The 16,909-nt window shown below is 46.1% G+C and overlaps 1 protein-coding gene across 1 annotated transcript in view; it reads right to left on the bottom strand.

Moving 5' to 3' along the window:
• Nucleotides 1–6,626: 6,626 nt before the first annotated feature.
• Nucleotides 6,627–16,909, bottom strand: part of LOC122541744 (polyunsaturated fatty acid 5-lipoxygenase-like) — a 38,670-nt gene continuing 28,387 nt past the window's right edge. The window contains exons 9-10 of the mRNA XM_043678645.1: nucleotides 12,454–12,624; nucleotides 6,627–7,936 (exon numbers count right to left, since the gene is read on the bottom strand). Of these exons, the coding sequence (XP_043534580.1) occupies nucleotides 7,757–7,936; nucleotides 12,454–12,624 (351 nt within the window). The 3' untranslated portion in view covers nucleotides 6,627–7,756. The remainder of the gene's footprint in view (nucleotides 7,937–12,453; nucleotides 12,625–16,909) is intronic.

Raw genomic sequence — 16,909 nt, 5'->3', positions numbered from 1 at the left:
TATGATTTTCCCTAGACAACCCCGAGCTGCCCTATCTGAATCAAGCTCCAGTTTCCCATGTAATTGCAGAATTGTTTCTACAGTTTTCCTACTATCAAAGTTATACTTCCTCATTGCTGAGTCGAATTTTGTAACCTTTTTTAAACTTTTTGACATAATGTTTGCAAGTCTCCAGCCCTATGACACTATCCCTGAATCCACAGAATGTGGAAAGATTATTGCCAGTGACTGCAATTTTCACTCTGCCTTCCTTCAATATCCTCAAATGCATCTTATCTGGTCCCAGTGCCTTATCACCTTTGAGCACTGACAGTTTATCCTATAGCTCCTCATCACCTTGCAGGCCCCTAATTAACCTCACACTTCCTTTTACTATCCCTTTACTCTTGCCGTAGTAACAGAAGCGATATCTGGATTTCCTTTTATGTTAGCTGCCAATCTTTTCTTCATAATCCTTCTTTGCTTCCAGTCTTTACTTTTACATCTCCAGATTATCTTCTGTCTTCAGCTTGATTCTCATTGCATTTATTACCTAATAAGGACACTTTCTTCTTTAACTTAATTTCTATCTCCTTTGTGATCTAGGGAGCTCTGAATTTATTTGTCCTATCATTCCATTTTGAGGAAATATACCTGAATGTGTCCATATCATCTCCTCTTTGAAGGTTCAGGTACTGCTTTCTCACCAAGTTTTTGTTCCACTCTATCTGGCACACCTCCATCTTGGCTCTATCCTCTCTTTGTCGATTGATTGTTCTTACTGTGGCTTCACCAATGACGTTTTCTACCATCATCCTTGGCACGGTGGCTCAGTGGTTAGCACTGCTGCCTCACAGCGCCAGAGACCCGGGTTCAATTCCCGCCTCAGGCGACTGACTGTGTGGAGTTTGCATGTTCTCCCCGTGTCTGCGTGGGTTTGCTCCGGTTTCCTCCCACAGTCCAAAGATGTGCAGGTCAGGTGAATTGGCAATGCTAAATTGCCCGTAGTGTTAGGTTAGGGGTAAATGTAGGGGTATGGGTGGGTTGCGCTTCGGTGGGTCGGTGTGGACTTGTTGAGCCGAAGGGCCTGTTTCCACACTGTAAGTAATCTAATCTAATCTTTCTTATTAACTGGTGGTTGATATGTTACACCAAGCAATGTGATTTCACTCTTCTTATTCCTCAGCTTTATGCAAATCAATTTGTCCTTGAATCCTCTTTCTCCTCGATTGCAATGCTTTCCTTAACTAAAAATACTGTCGCTTCTTTCCTTATTCTCCTATTTTTCGAGCATCGTGTAAACATGAATATTTAGCACTTTGTCTCGTTCTTCCTTGAGCCAAGTCTCTAGTATAATCACATCATCAATCTGTGCCTATAACTCCCCAGCCATATTTACTCTACGCCTCTTGAATTTATTTCATGCACCATCAGGCGGCACGGTGGCTCAGTGGTTAGCACTGCTGCATCACAGCGCCAGGGACCCAGGTTTGATTCCAGCCTCGGGTGACTATCTGTGTGGAATTTGCACGTTGTCTGTGTGGGTTTCCTCCCACAGTCCAAAGATGTGCAGGTCAGGTGAATTGGCCATGTTAAATTGCTCATGGTGTTAGGTACATTAATCAGAGGGAAATGGGTCTGGGTCGGTTGTTCTTCAGAGGGTTGGTGTGGACTTAGTGGGTTGAAGGGCCTGTTTTCACACTGTAGGGAATCTAATCTAATCACCCTGGTTGAGACTTCATTACTTTCTCCTTTACTCCAACTCCACCTAGTAACTATCTCTGCTGAAAATGTGTTGCTGGAACAGCGCAGCAGGTCAGGCAGCATCCAGGGAACAGGAGAATCGACGTTTCGGGCATAAGCCCTTCTTCAGGAAAGGCTGGATCCCTGGATGCTGCCTGACCTGCTGCGCAGTTCCAGCAACACATTTTAGCTCTGATCTCCAGCATCTGCAGACCTCACTTCCTCCTAGTAACTATCTCTGTTTAGTGCAATCTGCCTCTCGCAGCATATTTTGATCACCCTGATATTTACTGCCTCATAGTCTCTCCATGCTCCCACATTCCTCCTCAGTTTGTTTAAATCTTCATAAGCCCTTCTTCAGGAAAGGCTGGATCCCTGGATGCTGCCTGACCTGCTGCGCTGTTCTAGCAACACATTTTCAGCTCTGATCTCCAGCATCTCCAGACCTCACTTTCTCCTAGTAACTATCTCTGTTTAGTGCAATCTGCCTCTTGCAGCATATTTTGATCACCCTGATATTTACTGCCTCATAGTCTCTCCGTGCTCCCACATTCCTCCTCAGTTTGTTTAAATCTTCACCACTGGGACAAGCAAAACTCCCCATGACAACCTCTGTCCCAGCACTGTTCAGCTGCAACACGCCCAGTTGGCAACACGTGTCATCGCCCCTGAGCCAGTCCCAGCATCTCAGCAAACACCCCCACCATCTTTCCAGTCACATATTCATCTGTCTTATCTTCCTACTGTTGCACTGTGTTATTCCTGACTCAAGCACCAGGGAAATAACAAACCACCCATGAGTCACGTTAACAGATGTAGAAATGTCTATCTGTATCTCTAACTGAGGAATCTATTATCAGTACTGCCTGATTACCCCTCTTCCTCCCCTCCTGTGGTGCCTCAGGCTTGGCTGTTGCTGCATTGGCCACGGATCTATCATTTTCACCATACTGTATCTGTGGTGCAACCACCTCTCTGAATGTGTTATCACTGTCTCATGGATGTACCTCAGAGACTGTAGCCCCTGTTTGCTCTGAACCCAGAGTTCCGACTTTGCCGCTGCTGACACTAGGGCAGGTCTTGGGCATGAAAAGTGTCCATGACTCCCCACATGGCACCGGATGGCATTCTGCTTGGTCAAACTGCCATGCCACACCTTTCCTGATATTTTTAGCTTACGTTACTGACTATAACTTCAATTACCTTAGCATATTTTACTCTTGTAATATTAACTCCAAATTATTGGGGTGGTAAATACTGTCAAGGCCATCCTTAGGTTACAGGATTTTCACCAGTTTCCGCATTTCCCCTCCCCCTACCTTACCCCAGTTCCAAACTTCCAGTTCAGCACCGTCCTCATGACCTGTCCCATCTGTCCATCTTCCTTCCCATCTATCTGCACCACCCTCGCCTGAAACACTGATTTTCCTGTTCCTCGGATGCTGACTGACCTGCTGTGCTTTTCCAGCACCACACTCTCAACTCTAATCTCCAACATCTGCAGTACTCACTTTCGCCTTACATAGATGGGCCGGTCAAATGGGCCGATCAGTGGCAAATTGAATTCGATTCGGATAAGTGTGAGGGGATGCACTTGGGCAGGACAAACAAGGCAAATGAATACATAAGGAATGGTAGTACCCTGGGAAGCACCGAGGATTAGAGGGATCTTGGTGTGCATGCATACTGGTCCCTTAGCGTACCAGGTCAAGATTAGATTACATTACAGTGTGGAAACAGGCCCTTCGGCCCAACAAGTCCACACCGACCCGCCGAAGCGAAACCCACCCATACCCCTACATTTACCCCTTACCTAACACTACGGGCAATTTAGCATGGCCAATTCACCTGACCCTGCACATCTTTTGGACTGTGGGAGGAAACCGGAGCACCCGGAGGAAACCCACGCAGACACGGGGAGAACGTGCAAACTCCACACAGTCAGTCGCCTGAGGCGGGAATTGAACCCGGGTCTCAGGCGCTGTGAGGCAGCAGTGCTAACCACTGTGCCACCGTGCCGCCCACAGTGGGTCAAGTGGGTAAAGTGTTTCAGAAAGATGGGATACTTGATTTTATTAGTCAAGGCATGGAGTTTAAGAGAAGGGAGATGATGCTGGAACCATATAAAATGTTGATTATGCCACTGCTGGAGTATTGTGTTCAGATCTGGAATCCACATTATACGCGAAATGTGATAGGAAAGGGTGCAGAGGAGATTTCCCTGAAGTTACCTGAGCTGGAGAGTTTCAGTTAGGACAAGGGATTGGACAGACTGGGGTTGTTTTCCTTGGAGTAGAGGAGATTGAGAGAGGACATGACTGAGATGGATCAAATTATGAACTGCATAGGTAAGGTAGACAGGAAGGAACTTTTCCCCTTGGTGAAGGGACCATTAACTGGAAGTCCGGGTTGGCCATAAGGCTAGGTTTAGATGAAGAGTTAGGCTCCTCCTACATAATCCCAGCCTTGACCTCAGCTTTGAAAGAACACTAGCCTCCTTGTCATTTCAAAGAAACTGTTGTTATTCCCTCAGTCACAAATATGCAGTTCTGGATCAACAGTTTTTTATTCGCTTGGTGGATATGGGCATTGGCAGCTAGAGCAGCATTTATTGCACATCCCTAGTTGCCTTTGAGAAGGTGGTGGTGAGCTACCTTCTTGAACCGTTGCATCAGTGTACTCTAAGTAGACCCACAATGCCATTTTAGGGAGGGTCTTCCAGGAGTTTGACCCAGTGACAGTGAAGGAACAGCGATATATTTCCAAGAAAGGTGGTGAGCAACATGAAAGGGAATTTGAAGGTGATAGCGTTCCCACGTATCTGCTGTCCAGAAGTGATTATGGCTGAAAATGTGTTGCTGGAAAAGCGCAGCAGGTCAGGCAGCATCCAAGGAGCAGGAGAACCGACGTTTCGGGCATGAGCCCTTCTTCAGGAAGTGATTATGGATTTGGAAGGTGCCATCTGAAGATCATTTTTTAGATGTTTTAAGATTACATTACAGTGTGGAAACAGGCCCTACGGCCCAACAAGTCCACACCGAACCGCCGAAGCGCAACCCACCCATACCCCTAACACTATGGGCAATTTAGTATGGCCAATTCACCTGACCTGCACATCTTTGGACTGTGGGAGGAAACCGGAGCACCCGGAGGAAACCCACGCAGACACGGGGAGAACGTGCAAACTCCACACAGTCAGTCGCCTGAGGCGGGATTTGAACCCCGGACTCTGGCGCTGTGAGGCAGCAGTGCTAACCACTGGGCCACCGTGCCGCCCACATGAATCAGTGAATTTCAGTGATGTTCAGTGAATTTCTGCACTGTATCTTGTAGATACTACACACTGCTACTCCTGAGCATTGGCGATGGACATAGAATAGTACAGCACATTACAGGCCCTTCAGCCCTTGATGTTGTGCTGACCTTTCATCCTACTCTAAGATCAAACTAACCTACATACCATCCATGTGCCTATCCAAGAGTCGCTTAAATGTACCTAATGTATCTGACTCTACTCTCACTGCTGGCAGTGCATTCCACACACCCACAACTCTCTGAGTAAAGAACCTACCTCTGACATCTCCCCTAAACTTTCCTCCAATCACCTTAAAATTATGCCATTTGTAATAGCCGTTACCACCCTGGGAAAAAGTCTCTAGCTATCCACTCTATCTATGCCTCTCATCATCTTGTACACCCCTATGAAGTCACATCTCATCCTTCTTCACTCCAATGAGCTCCCTCAACCTTTCTTCATAAGACATTCCCTCTTCCAGCCAGCATCCTGGCAAATCTCCTCTGCACCCTCTCTAGAACTTCCACATCCTTTCTATGAGGTGACCAGAACTGAACACAATATTCCAAATATGATCTAACCAGGGCTTTATAGAGCTGCAGCATAACCTCGCAGCTCTTAAACTTGAAGCAGATTCTCAAAAATCAATTGACTGTCACATTACTTTGACTCATTTCTCTTCCACTCACGCTGGAGTCCTCTTACTCGTTTTAGTGCTAGTGGCTGTCTCTGGGTGCTCCTCAGGTGCAGGTGAAACTGAGGTGGAGTTCAGAGGTTGGGGTAAAGGTCACAGAGGGTGGTAATAGGGAAGTCAGCAACCAGAAGTAGGTCAATAGGTTCTCCCAAAGTCAGGTCACTGGATCAGCTTCTGGGTGTTATTCAGGTCCCCAAATGGAACCTGTAAGTAAACATGCCAGGATTTATTCATGTACACTGCATGGTGATTCACCTCCCCAAACTACTTGGTCATTTCAGAGGTGGAGGTGATGTGGCCTTTAAATACCAAGTGAAGGGCATCCATAGGCCTTCCCTGGCCTGGTTTAACCCAATCCAAAGGGCTGTTTACAGATTTGGGTGCTATTTCTTAGGAAGGGACAGATTGCCTTTCGAATCTGCAATGCTGCTTCACCAGAATGGTCCCAGGGCTTTTACTCTGCCTTGGTTATAGATGATGACGTACATGAAACGGTGTAGGTTAGATGGGCTTCAGATTGGTATGACAGGTCGGCGCAACATCAATGGCCGAAGGGCCTGTACTGCGCTGTAATGTTCTATGATGAACTGGTGAACAGACGGGTACATGGGAGCAGAATTTTATGATTAAACGCTGGGTGGAGGGGGTTCAGGTTGAAGTTAGGAAGCACCTGTTAAAACCTGAGAATGCAACTTTTTTAAAAAAAGGTTTTGTGATTTACACATGAAAGAAATGAAACATCACTGTATTCTAACAGATGAAAGGCTTAACAGACAATCAATTTTTTAATGTATAATTTCAGTTACATCACACTGTAAATTTTTGCTACAAATTCTGTGTTACAATCGAGCCCTCCACTATCACCTGATGAAGGAGCGTCGCTCCGACAACTAGTGTGCTTCCAATTAAACCTGTTGGACTATAAATTGGTGTTGTGTGATTTTTAACTTTGTACACCCCAGTCCAACACCAGCATCTCCAAATCATGCCTGGCTAAAGAAGCATGTCTTGTTGACAAAGGATTATTGTTGTATTTTGTTTTTAAGCATTCCTCAACCTGGCAACAGCTGTCAGTGGGGACGAGGTCAATAATGTCATAAGACGCCGAGTACCTGCAAATCTCTCCATGATCTACATGTCATCTTGATTTAGAATCACAGAATCCAAACAGTGTGGAAACAGGCCATGTGGGCTTATCGAGTCCACACCAACCCTCTGAAGAGCATCCTACCCAGACCCACCCCCCGTACCTTATAACCCACACATCACCAAGCTAATCCATCTAGCCTGCACAGCCCTGGACACTACGGACAATTTAGCATGGCCAATCCACTTAGCCTGCACACCTTTGGACTGTGGGAGAAAACCGAAGCACTCTGAAGAAAAAGATGCAGATGTGCAAACTCCACACAGACTGTTGCCCAAAGATGGGATCGAACCTGGGCTCCTGGTCCCACGAGGCTGCAGTGCTAACCACTGAACCAACGTGCAGCCAATTTGGATAAATGTCTTCACCCCTTCATTTTTGCCAGATCAAAATCCTGGGACATTCCTCATAACAAGAAACACTTTTGCCTCAAAAACTGCAGTGGATCAAGAAGGCCACCTTCTCACCATCTTTCCAGGGACAAATAGGAATGGGCATTAAGTACTTTGTTCCAAAAGATGAAATAAGTTTAAAATGTTACAAACCAGGAGGCAAATTAAAATAACCATAGACCCAGATTTTCTTCACTAGTGCTGAGGTTAATCTGGGGAGATTTATGTCCAGGAGTAAGGGTGAGGGATTCTCAGGGTTAAAGCAGGGTTGCCTGCATGCAATGCATCAAAGCCTGACTGTGCTAAAGCCTCATATTCACATCATTGCTTTAAGCAGAAGATGATTCAAAAATCAGAAGTGATGATTTTCACACAAGGAGCCGATTGCAAAACATGTAAAGCATGAAGTGGAGATTTTCTGCCTATTCCATTTGACCATATTCTCTCTCTCTCTCTCTCTCTCTCTCTGTGTCTCTTTCTCTCTCTGTTTGAGGCACATCAGACCCTTAGACTGCTACACTATTGGGTATTCTATCTGGAGAGAAGTAGTAATATGGAAGCTTCTTATTCTTATTGCGTTCTGCAATCCGATTTGAAATTTCTTGAAGGTGCACTTGGAAATTCCGGATAGCTTCCTTGACAGGCTTTTCTATGAAGTGTTCATCTGGATACATTCCAAGGAACAGCTGCAGAAATAACAAACATCTTTGATAAATATTTATGTAAATCATCTCATGTTATGTTATTCCAATATGAAATGAGATCGATATGCTCATGCACATCTGTATACACATGTCCAGAGCTCCTTATGAGGTGCTACTACACCACATCACAGAACGGAATACCAAACATAACACAGAACAAGGTGTAAACTGACACATGTATTGAATGAAGCTGAAGTATTATGGTCTAACAGTGTAATTACTTGAAATTTCTGGAAACTACAAGATACAGCATGGTGGGGGTAGCGAGAAGTCTATGAGTAAATTCCATTCATCTTAAATAGATTGAATGCTGAAGTAGGTTGAGAAAAATGGAAAGAAATGTACAAAAATGAAATAACCAAAGAATTGCAGATGATGGAAATCAGAACAAAAACTGAAGTTGCTGGAAAAGCTCAGCAGATCTAACAGCATCTGTGGATGAAAAGCAGAGTTCAGGCCCGGTCACCTTTTTTGCAGAATCATGTTCTAAGGGAAACACCCTCTTGCATCTACCGTGCTGAGTCCCCCCCAATGCAATCATCTCTCACACTCCGAAACTGCGATGCATACAGACTCAGTCTGTCCAACATTTCTTATGGGATAAGCCCTTCATCCCTGGAACATACTCACACAGCAAGTTTTGAGAAGGTCTGTAGCTCAAGTTTAGGTTCTGGATGTAGGTTTGCTCACTGAAAACGAACCTTCCAGCTCAGCGAGCAAACCTACATCCACATACTCACACTATTACATCCTTTTTCAGATAAGGTAACCAAATCTGTACACATTGCTCTGGATGTGGTCTCATCAATGTCCTGTACAATTGTAACTTCCTCACTTTTACATCCCCTTTGTTATAAAGGCCAACATTTCATCTCACTTCCTCCATTATTTGCTGCATATGCTTACTATTTGTGTTTCATATTCAAAGCCACCCAACTTCCTCTCACTGCAGCATTCTGAATGCTTTCTCTTGATTTAACCAATAGTCTGCTTTTCTATCATTCTCACAAAGTAAACAATCTCACATCTTCTCCATATCATACTCCTTCTGCCAAATTTGTGTCCACTCACTAAAACTTATCTGCATCCCTTTGCTCTTTATGCGTTCCTCACAACTTACCTTCGTACCTACGATTGGTAAATTTAGCAACAAAACCTCCAGTTCCTTCATTTGATTCATTGAGATAAAGTGCAAACAGTTGAGGCCCCAGCTCTGATCCCAGTGGCACAAAGCCAGTTACAACTTAATGCCTGTTCTCTGCTTCCTATTTGTAAACCAATCCCTTAGACTTGCTGAACTGTTCCTCCTAAACCTGCGAGCTTTTATCTTATGTTGTTATCTTTGATGTGACACTTTGTCAAGCGCCAGAAATAGTAACAAAGCAGATGAATTAATGACACAGATCATCGTGAATGACTATGATGTGGAAGGCATCACAGAGACGTGGTTGCAGGGGGTTCAGGACGGGCAGTTAAGCATCCAAAGATTTACAACTTATCAAAAAGACAGGGAGACAGGCACAGGGGGTGGGGTTGACTTGTTAGCTAAGAATGAGATTAGATCTATGGCACTGAATGACATAGGGTCAGATGATGTGGAGTCTGTGGGTGGAGTTGAGGAACCACAAAGGCAAAAACACCAGAGTGGCAGTTATATATAGACCTCCCAGCAGTGGTCAGGACCAGGGGCGTAAGATGTACCAGGAAATAGGTAGGGCATGTCAGAAAGACAAGGCCACGATGGTCATATCTTCAATATGCAAATTGACTGGGTGAATAATGTTGACAGTGGATCCTACAAAAGGGAATTCATGGAATGCTTACAGGATGGCTTTTTGGAACAGCTTGTGATGGAGCCCACAAGGGAGCAGGCTATTCTGGACTTAGTGCTATGCAATGAGCCAGACTTTATAAAAGATCTTAAAGTAAGGGGACACTTAGGAGTCAGAGATCATAATATGCTAGAGTTCAATCTGTAGTTTGAATGAGAGAAGGCAAAATCGGATATAATGGTGTTCGACGAAAATCGACTGGAAGCAGAGCCTGGTGGGGAAGACAGTACAGCAACAATGACAGGAGTTTCTGACAGGAGTTTCTGGGTGTAATTGAGGACACAGTACAAAGGTTCATCCCAAAAAAAAGAAAGATTAGGAGGGTGGGGTATTAGACAGCCATGGCTGACAAAGGAAGTCAGGAAATGTATCAAAAAGAAAGAGAGAGCCTATAAAGTGGCCAAGATCACTGGGAAATCAGAAGATTGGGAAGACTACAAAAACAAACAGAGGATAACAAAGAGAGAAATAAGGAAAGAGAGGATCCAATATAAACTAGGTGGTAATATTAGAAATGATATCAATACATAAGAAACAAACGAGAGGCAAAAGTAGAAATTGGGCCGCTCCAAATTGATGCAGGAAAGCTAGTGATGGGAGATAAGGAAATAGCTGAAGAACTGAATAAGTACTTTGTGTCAGTCTTCACAGTGGAAGACATGAGTTATATCCCAACAATTAAGGAGAGTCAGGAGTCAGGAGAGTATGGTAGCCATTACAAAAGAGAAAGTGCTAGAAAAGCTAAAAGGTCTAAAAATTGATAAATCTCCTGGCCCCGATGGGCTACATCCTAGAGTTCTGAGGGAGGTTGCTGAGGAAATAGCGGAGGCGTTGGTTGTGATCTTTCAAAAATCACTGGAGTCAGGAAAAGTCCCAGATGATTGGAAAATCGCTGTTGTGACTCCCCTTGTTCAAGAAAAGATCATGTCAAAAGATGGAAAATTATAGGCCGATTAGCCTAACCTCAATTGTCGGTAAAAATTCTAGAATCCATCGTTAAGGATGAGAATTCTAAATTCTTGGAAGTGCAGGGTTGGATCAGAGCAAGTCAGCATGGATTTAGTAAGGGGAGGTCGTGCCTGAAAAACCTGTTAGAATTAATGAAGAGGTAACAAGTAGGTTAGACTAGAGAAACCCAGTGGATGTTATCTATCTAGACTTCCAAAAGGCCTTTGATAAGGTGCCTCACGGGAGGCTGCTGAGTAAGGGGAAGGGCCATAGTGTTCGAGGTGAGCTACTGCATGGATTGAGGATTGGCTGGGTGACAGAAGGCAGAGAGTTGGGATAAAATATTCTTTTTCAGAATGGCAGCTGGTGACAAGTGGTGTCCCGCAGGGTTCAGTGTTGGGGCTGCAGCTGTTCACTTTATATATTAATGATCTGGATGAAGGGACTGGAGGCAGGAGAGGCAGGTAGTACTGAAGAGGTTGCAGAAAGATTTAGACAGTTTAGGAAAGTGATCCAGGTAATGGCTGATGAAATTCAGTGAGAGCAAATGCACGGTCTTACATTCTGGAAAAAAGAATACAGGCATGGACTATTTTCTAAATGGTGAGAAAATTCATAATGCCAAAGTACAAAGGGAGTGCTAGTCCAGGATTCTCTAAAGGTTTACTTGCAAGTTAAGTCCGTGATTAAGAAAGCACGGTGGGTGGCACGGTGGTTAGCACTGCTGCCTCACAGCGCCAGAGACCCGGGTTCAATTCCCGTCTCAGGCGACTGACTGTGTCGAGTTTGCACGTTCTCCCCGTGTCTGCGTGGGTTTCCTCCGGGTGCTCCGGTTTCCTCCCACAGTCCAAAGATGTGCAGGTTAGGTGAATTGGCCATGCTAAATTGCCCGTAGTGTTAGGTAAGGGGTAAATGTAGGGGTATGGGTGGGTTGCGCTTCGGCGGGTCGGTGTGGACTTGTTGGGCCGAAGGGCCTGTTTCCTCACTGTAATGTAATCTAATATAATCTAAAGCAAATGTAATGTTGTCATTTATCCCAAGATGGTTGGAGTATAAAAGCAGCAATGTGCTTCTGAGACTTTATAAAGCTCTAGTTAGGCCCCATTTAGAATAATGAGTCAAATTTTGGGCCCCATACCTCAGGAAGGACATACTGGCACTGGAGTGTGTTCAGCGGAGATTCATAGAGATGATCCCTGGAATGGTAGGCCAAACATACGATGAACAGCTGAGGATCCTGGCATTGTATTCATTAGAGTTTAGATGGTTGAGGAGAGATTTAATAGAAACTTACAAGATAATGCATGGCTTAGAAAGGGTGGGCGCTGGGAATTTGTTTCCGTTAGGTGGGGAGACTAGAACTCTTGGGCACAGCCTTAGAATTAGAGGGGGTCAATTTAGAATGGAAATGAGGAGACACTTCTTCAGCCAGAGAGTACTGGGCCTGTGGAATTCATTGCGACGGAGCGCAGTGGAGGCCAGGATGTTAAATGTCATGATTATGGGCTACACAGAGAGTGTGAAATGCCCATCAGCCATGATTAAATGGCGGAGTGGACTTGATGGGCTGAATGGCCTTACTTCCACTCCTATGTCTTATGGTCTTATGGTCTTATGGTGATGTGGTCTGTGGGTTATAGCACACTGAACCTCCTGTCCAGGGAGCCTCCTGCAATCACATCCCTACCCTTAGACACTGACTATTTAGTGTGTCCTTACCTCATTGTCCTGAAACTGGCTGAGTGCCCATACAGCACCCAGATGCCAGCATGAGCGCCCTCTGTCTGGCAGACTCTCAATGATGTACTCCACATTCACAACACCTTTCTGGCAAGGTGGGGGCTGCCGCATTGTGGGAGGAGAGTTCGGGATCCACGAACACCAGTCATACTGTCAGTAAAGAAAATTACAACATAGAATTAACAGACAGTCAGGCTGAATATTGGTTTGATTAGATCCCCTACAGTGTGGCCCTTCAGCCCAACAAGTCCATACCGACCCTCCAAACAGTAACCTTGACTCATTTCCTTTTTTTAACCCCGGACTAAAGCACCTAACATAATGGGTAATTTAGCATGGCCAATTCACCTCGCCTGCACATCTTTTGGATTGTGGGAGGAAACCAGAGCACCCGGAGGAAACCCACGCAGACACAAACAATCGCCTGAGGCTGGAATCGAATGTGGGTCCCTGGTGCTGTGAGGCAGCAGTGTGATGAGCCACTGAGCCATCATGATGCCCATTCCCCCAATTTCAGCCTCACTAAGGAGAATATGACTGAACTGGACAGGAATTAAACTTTACTAGGTGGCCTACCTGCTGAGTCCTAGTATTCTCAATTTTCACTGGCACTTTGAGCACAGTCCTTTCTCAGCACATGCAATGAGGCTATGATGTGACCTATGCTCTGTGTTGGTTTTGAATGAACACAGTGAGGAAACCAAGGAAAGAGGAGCAGGAATAGGGCTTTCAGCCCCTGAAGCCTGCTCCACCATTCAATAGGATCATGGCCGATCATTCAACTCAGTACGCTGTTCCCACTTTCACCCCATATTCTTTGATCCCTTTAGCCTTAAGAATATCTCACACTCTCGTGAGGGAGTGAACTAGCTCTGAGAAAATGATAGGCTCCACAAAGGAGGAGCTGACCTCCTCTGCCCCAAACTACACAGCCCATTCCTTCCCAGCACCTCTTCTCCTACACCAACATCCCCATTAACCCCAAGGACAGCTGCTGCTGTTAGTTTCCCCCATCTATTGCAGGAAGTGCACAAGGAGAAAGTGAGGACTGCAGATGCTGGAGATCAAAGTCGAGAGGGTGTTGCTGGCAAAGCACATCAGATCAGGCAGCATCTGAGGGGCAGGAGAATTGACATTGCAGGCATAAGCCCTTCATCAGGAATGAGGCTTGTCAGCAGGGGGCTGAGCTATAAAAAGGAAGACAGGGTGGGGTTTGAGGAAAGTAGCTGACAAAGCGATAGGTGGATGAAGGTGAGGGAGAAGGTATTAGATCGGGCGAGTGATGGACAGGTCAGGAGGGCGGTGCCGAGTTGGAGGCTTCGGACTGGGATAACGTGGGGGGAGGGGAAATGAGGAATCTGTTGAAATCCACATTTATCCCATGTGGTTACAGGGTCCCAAGGCAGAATATGAGGTGTTCTTCCTCCAGGCGTCGGGTGGTTAGGGTTTGGCGATGGAGGAGGCCCAGGACCTGCATGTCCTTGATGGAGTGGAAGGGGGAGTTGAAGTGTTGGGGTGGTGGGCTTGGTGGGTGTGGATGTCCCAGAGATGTTCTCTGAAATGATCCGCAAGAAGGCGTCCTTTTTTTCCAATGTACAGGAGACCACACTGTGTGCAACAGATGCAGTAGATGACATTGGTAGAGGTGCAGGTAAATTTCTGATGGATGTGTAAAGATCCCTTGGGGTCTTGGACGGAGGTGAGGGGAGTGGTGTGGGTGCAGGTTTTGCAGTGGCAGGGAAAGTTGCCAGGAGTGGGGTGTGGACTGGTGGGGGTTGTGGACCTGATGAGGAGTCGCAGAGGGAATGGTCTCTCCGGAACGCTGATAGGGGTGGAAGGGAAATATATCTCTGGTGCTGGGGTCTGTTGGAAGTGGCAGAAATGGTGGAAGATGATGCGATGTACGTGGAGGTTAGTTGGGTGGAAGGTGAGGACCAGGGAAATTCTGTCCTTGTTGCGTTGGGAAGGTGGGGTTCAAGGACGGTGGTGTGTGAAGTAGAGGAGATGCGCTGGAGGGCATCGTCAACCATGTGAGAAAAGAAATTGCAATCATGGAAGAAGGAGGCCATCTGGGACATTCTGAGGTGGAATTGGTCATCCTGGGAACAGATGCGGCGGAAGCGGAGGAATTCGGAATAAGGGATGGTAGCTGTGGGAGTCGGTGGTATTGTAATAGATGTCTGTGGTTAGTCGGTCACCAGAGATTGTGAAGGAGAGGTCCAGGAAGGGGAGGGAGGTGTCTGAGATGGTCCAGGTGAATTTGAGGTCGGTGAACTTGATGAACTGTTCAACGTCCTCATGGGAGCACGAGGTGGTGGTGATACAGTCATCGATGTAGCGAAGGAATAGGTGGGGGTGGTGCTGGTGTAACTGCGGAAGATAGACTGTTTAACATACCCGACAAACAATCAGGCATAGCTGGGTCCCTTGTTGGTGCCCATGGCTACCCCTTTGGTTTGGAGGAAGTGGGAGGATTGGAAGGAGAGGGTGAGGACTAGTTTAGCCAGGCGGATGAGGGTACCGGTTGGGACAGCGTGAGGGGAAGAAACTGAGGGCTTGGAGACCTTCGCCGTGGCGGATCGATGTGTACAGGGACTGACGTGGCTACAAGTTAGTGTGGGTCTGGTACCAAAGGGTTAGGTATGGGATGGGTGCCAATGTCTCATACCCAATTGCCATTATAATCAAAGCTCCACATTTCCCATAGCACATCAGCATCCTTTCCAACCAGAATGTCAAACAGAAGCTTACAAATGGGATGGCTCCCCTTGACTAGGTGCTGACTAAATAACTGCATGTTTCTAAAATTCTCATTTTAATTGTGTCTTTTGCATATTTTTCCTGGAATCACTTTTACCAGCTTACCTCAGTCCTCTTGTCATCCTTGCCTGGGTTTTTCCTATCAATGTACCATTTCCCCATCTCCCTTGCCAGTTTCCTTCATTACATTCAACTCTTGCAACCCTCCAAAATGTCAAGAACTCCCCTCTTGCTGGTCCTGGGAAATCCGTTTGGATCTTCTCCAAGGTCAGTGACCCCTGGAGTGATTTTAACAAGGTCAGCCAGCTGGACCTCACAGAATAGGAGTTCCCTGATTGGGGCTGTGAATCTGGTCCAATCAGGGAGACCTGGCTCACAGATAATAGGAGGAGAGACTTCCCCGTCCAATTCTATTTCGATTTAATCCCTGCCCTGCCCTTCACAGCACTGCCCTTTGATGTGAAGGGCAGTGTTTGTCACTGGCAACTCAGGTGTTTTCCTATCTTCCTGGTGGTGGAAATTGAAGAAAGATTCGTGCACTTTGTGTCTTTCACTGTGTCTCAGACCTGCACACACACACCATGGGTGCTGGGGCAAAAATAAAAAAAATTAGAAAAAAAAATGCAGGGGAGTGACACTCCAGCAGTGCGCCTGCGGCGCTGCCCCTCTCCAGGGGACGAGCCAACGGTGTGTCTCGACTGTCCCGCACTGCGGCCTGACCTACCCAAACCCCCCCAGGGGCTATAGCAGGGCCTCCTGCTGCCTCAACTCCTCCGGCCCCTGGGGAGGACTTTAATAAAAAAAATAGGAGGAGGGACTTCCCCGTCCAATTCTATTTTGATTTAGTCCCTACCCTCCCCTTCACTGTTTTGATCACACAGCACTGTCCTTTGATGTGAAGGGCAGTGTTTGTCACTGGCCACCCGGGTGTTTTCATATCTTCCTGGTGGTGGAAATTGAATAAAGATTTGTGCACTTTGTGTCTCTCACTGTGTCTCACACCTGCACACACACACACCATGGGTGCTGGGGAAAAAATAAGCACTACCGCAGTTAGACGGGAGTGTGGGGGTTTAAAAAAGAAAAAAGAAAAGAGAAAAAAAATTAACAGAGGAGTTAGCATTGCCCTTTGAGGTGAAGGGCACAGCATGTCACTGGCCACTCGGGTGTTTTCCTATTGAGAGTTGGATCAGTGTGAGTGTGTGTGTGCACGTGCAAGGACTCCCCTCCTTGAAGGGGTCTGAAAAAAAAGAGAGACTTCCCTGTCCAATTCTATTTCGATTTAACCCCTGCCCTGCCCTTTACTGTTTGATCACGCAGCATTGATGTGAAGGGCAGTGCTTGTCACTGGCCACTCGGGTGTTTTCCTATCTTCCTGGTGGTGGAAATTGAATAAAGATTTGTGCACCTTGTGTCTCTCACTGTGTCTCACACCTGCACACACACAACATGGGTGCTGGGGAAAAATAAGCACAAAAATAAGTAGTGTCGGGGTAAGAAAAAATATATAAAAAAGATAAAAACAAAGAAGAAAACAAAAGGAGAGACAGAGATTCTGACATTCTGGGTGCTGACTTTGATAAAGCTGTGCCAAAGTTGAGAACTTTCCTTGTGTAAATAAAAGGTGACTTTATTGAGAGGTTATTGAACAGTGAGAGACCTGGATAGAGTGGAC

The sequence above is a fragment of the Chiloscyllium plagiosum genome, chromosome 38 (genome assembly GCF_004010195.1).
Source record: "Chiloscyllium plagiosum isolate BGI_BamShark_2017 chromosome 38, ASM401019v2, whole genome shotgun sequence".
Taxonomy (NCBI): domain Eukaryota; kingdom Metazoa; phylum Chordata; class Chondrichthyes; order Orectolobiformes; family Hemiscylliidae; genus Chiloscyllium; species Chiloscyllium plagiosum.
Note: the sequence above shows the minus strand (reverse complement) of the source record. Positions and strands in the feature narration are given on the sequence as shown.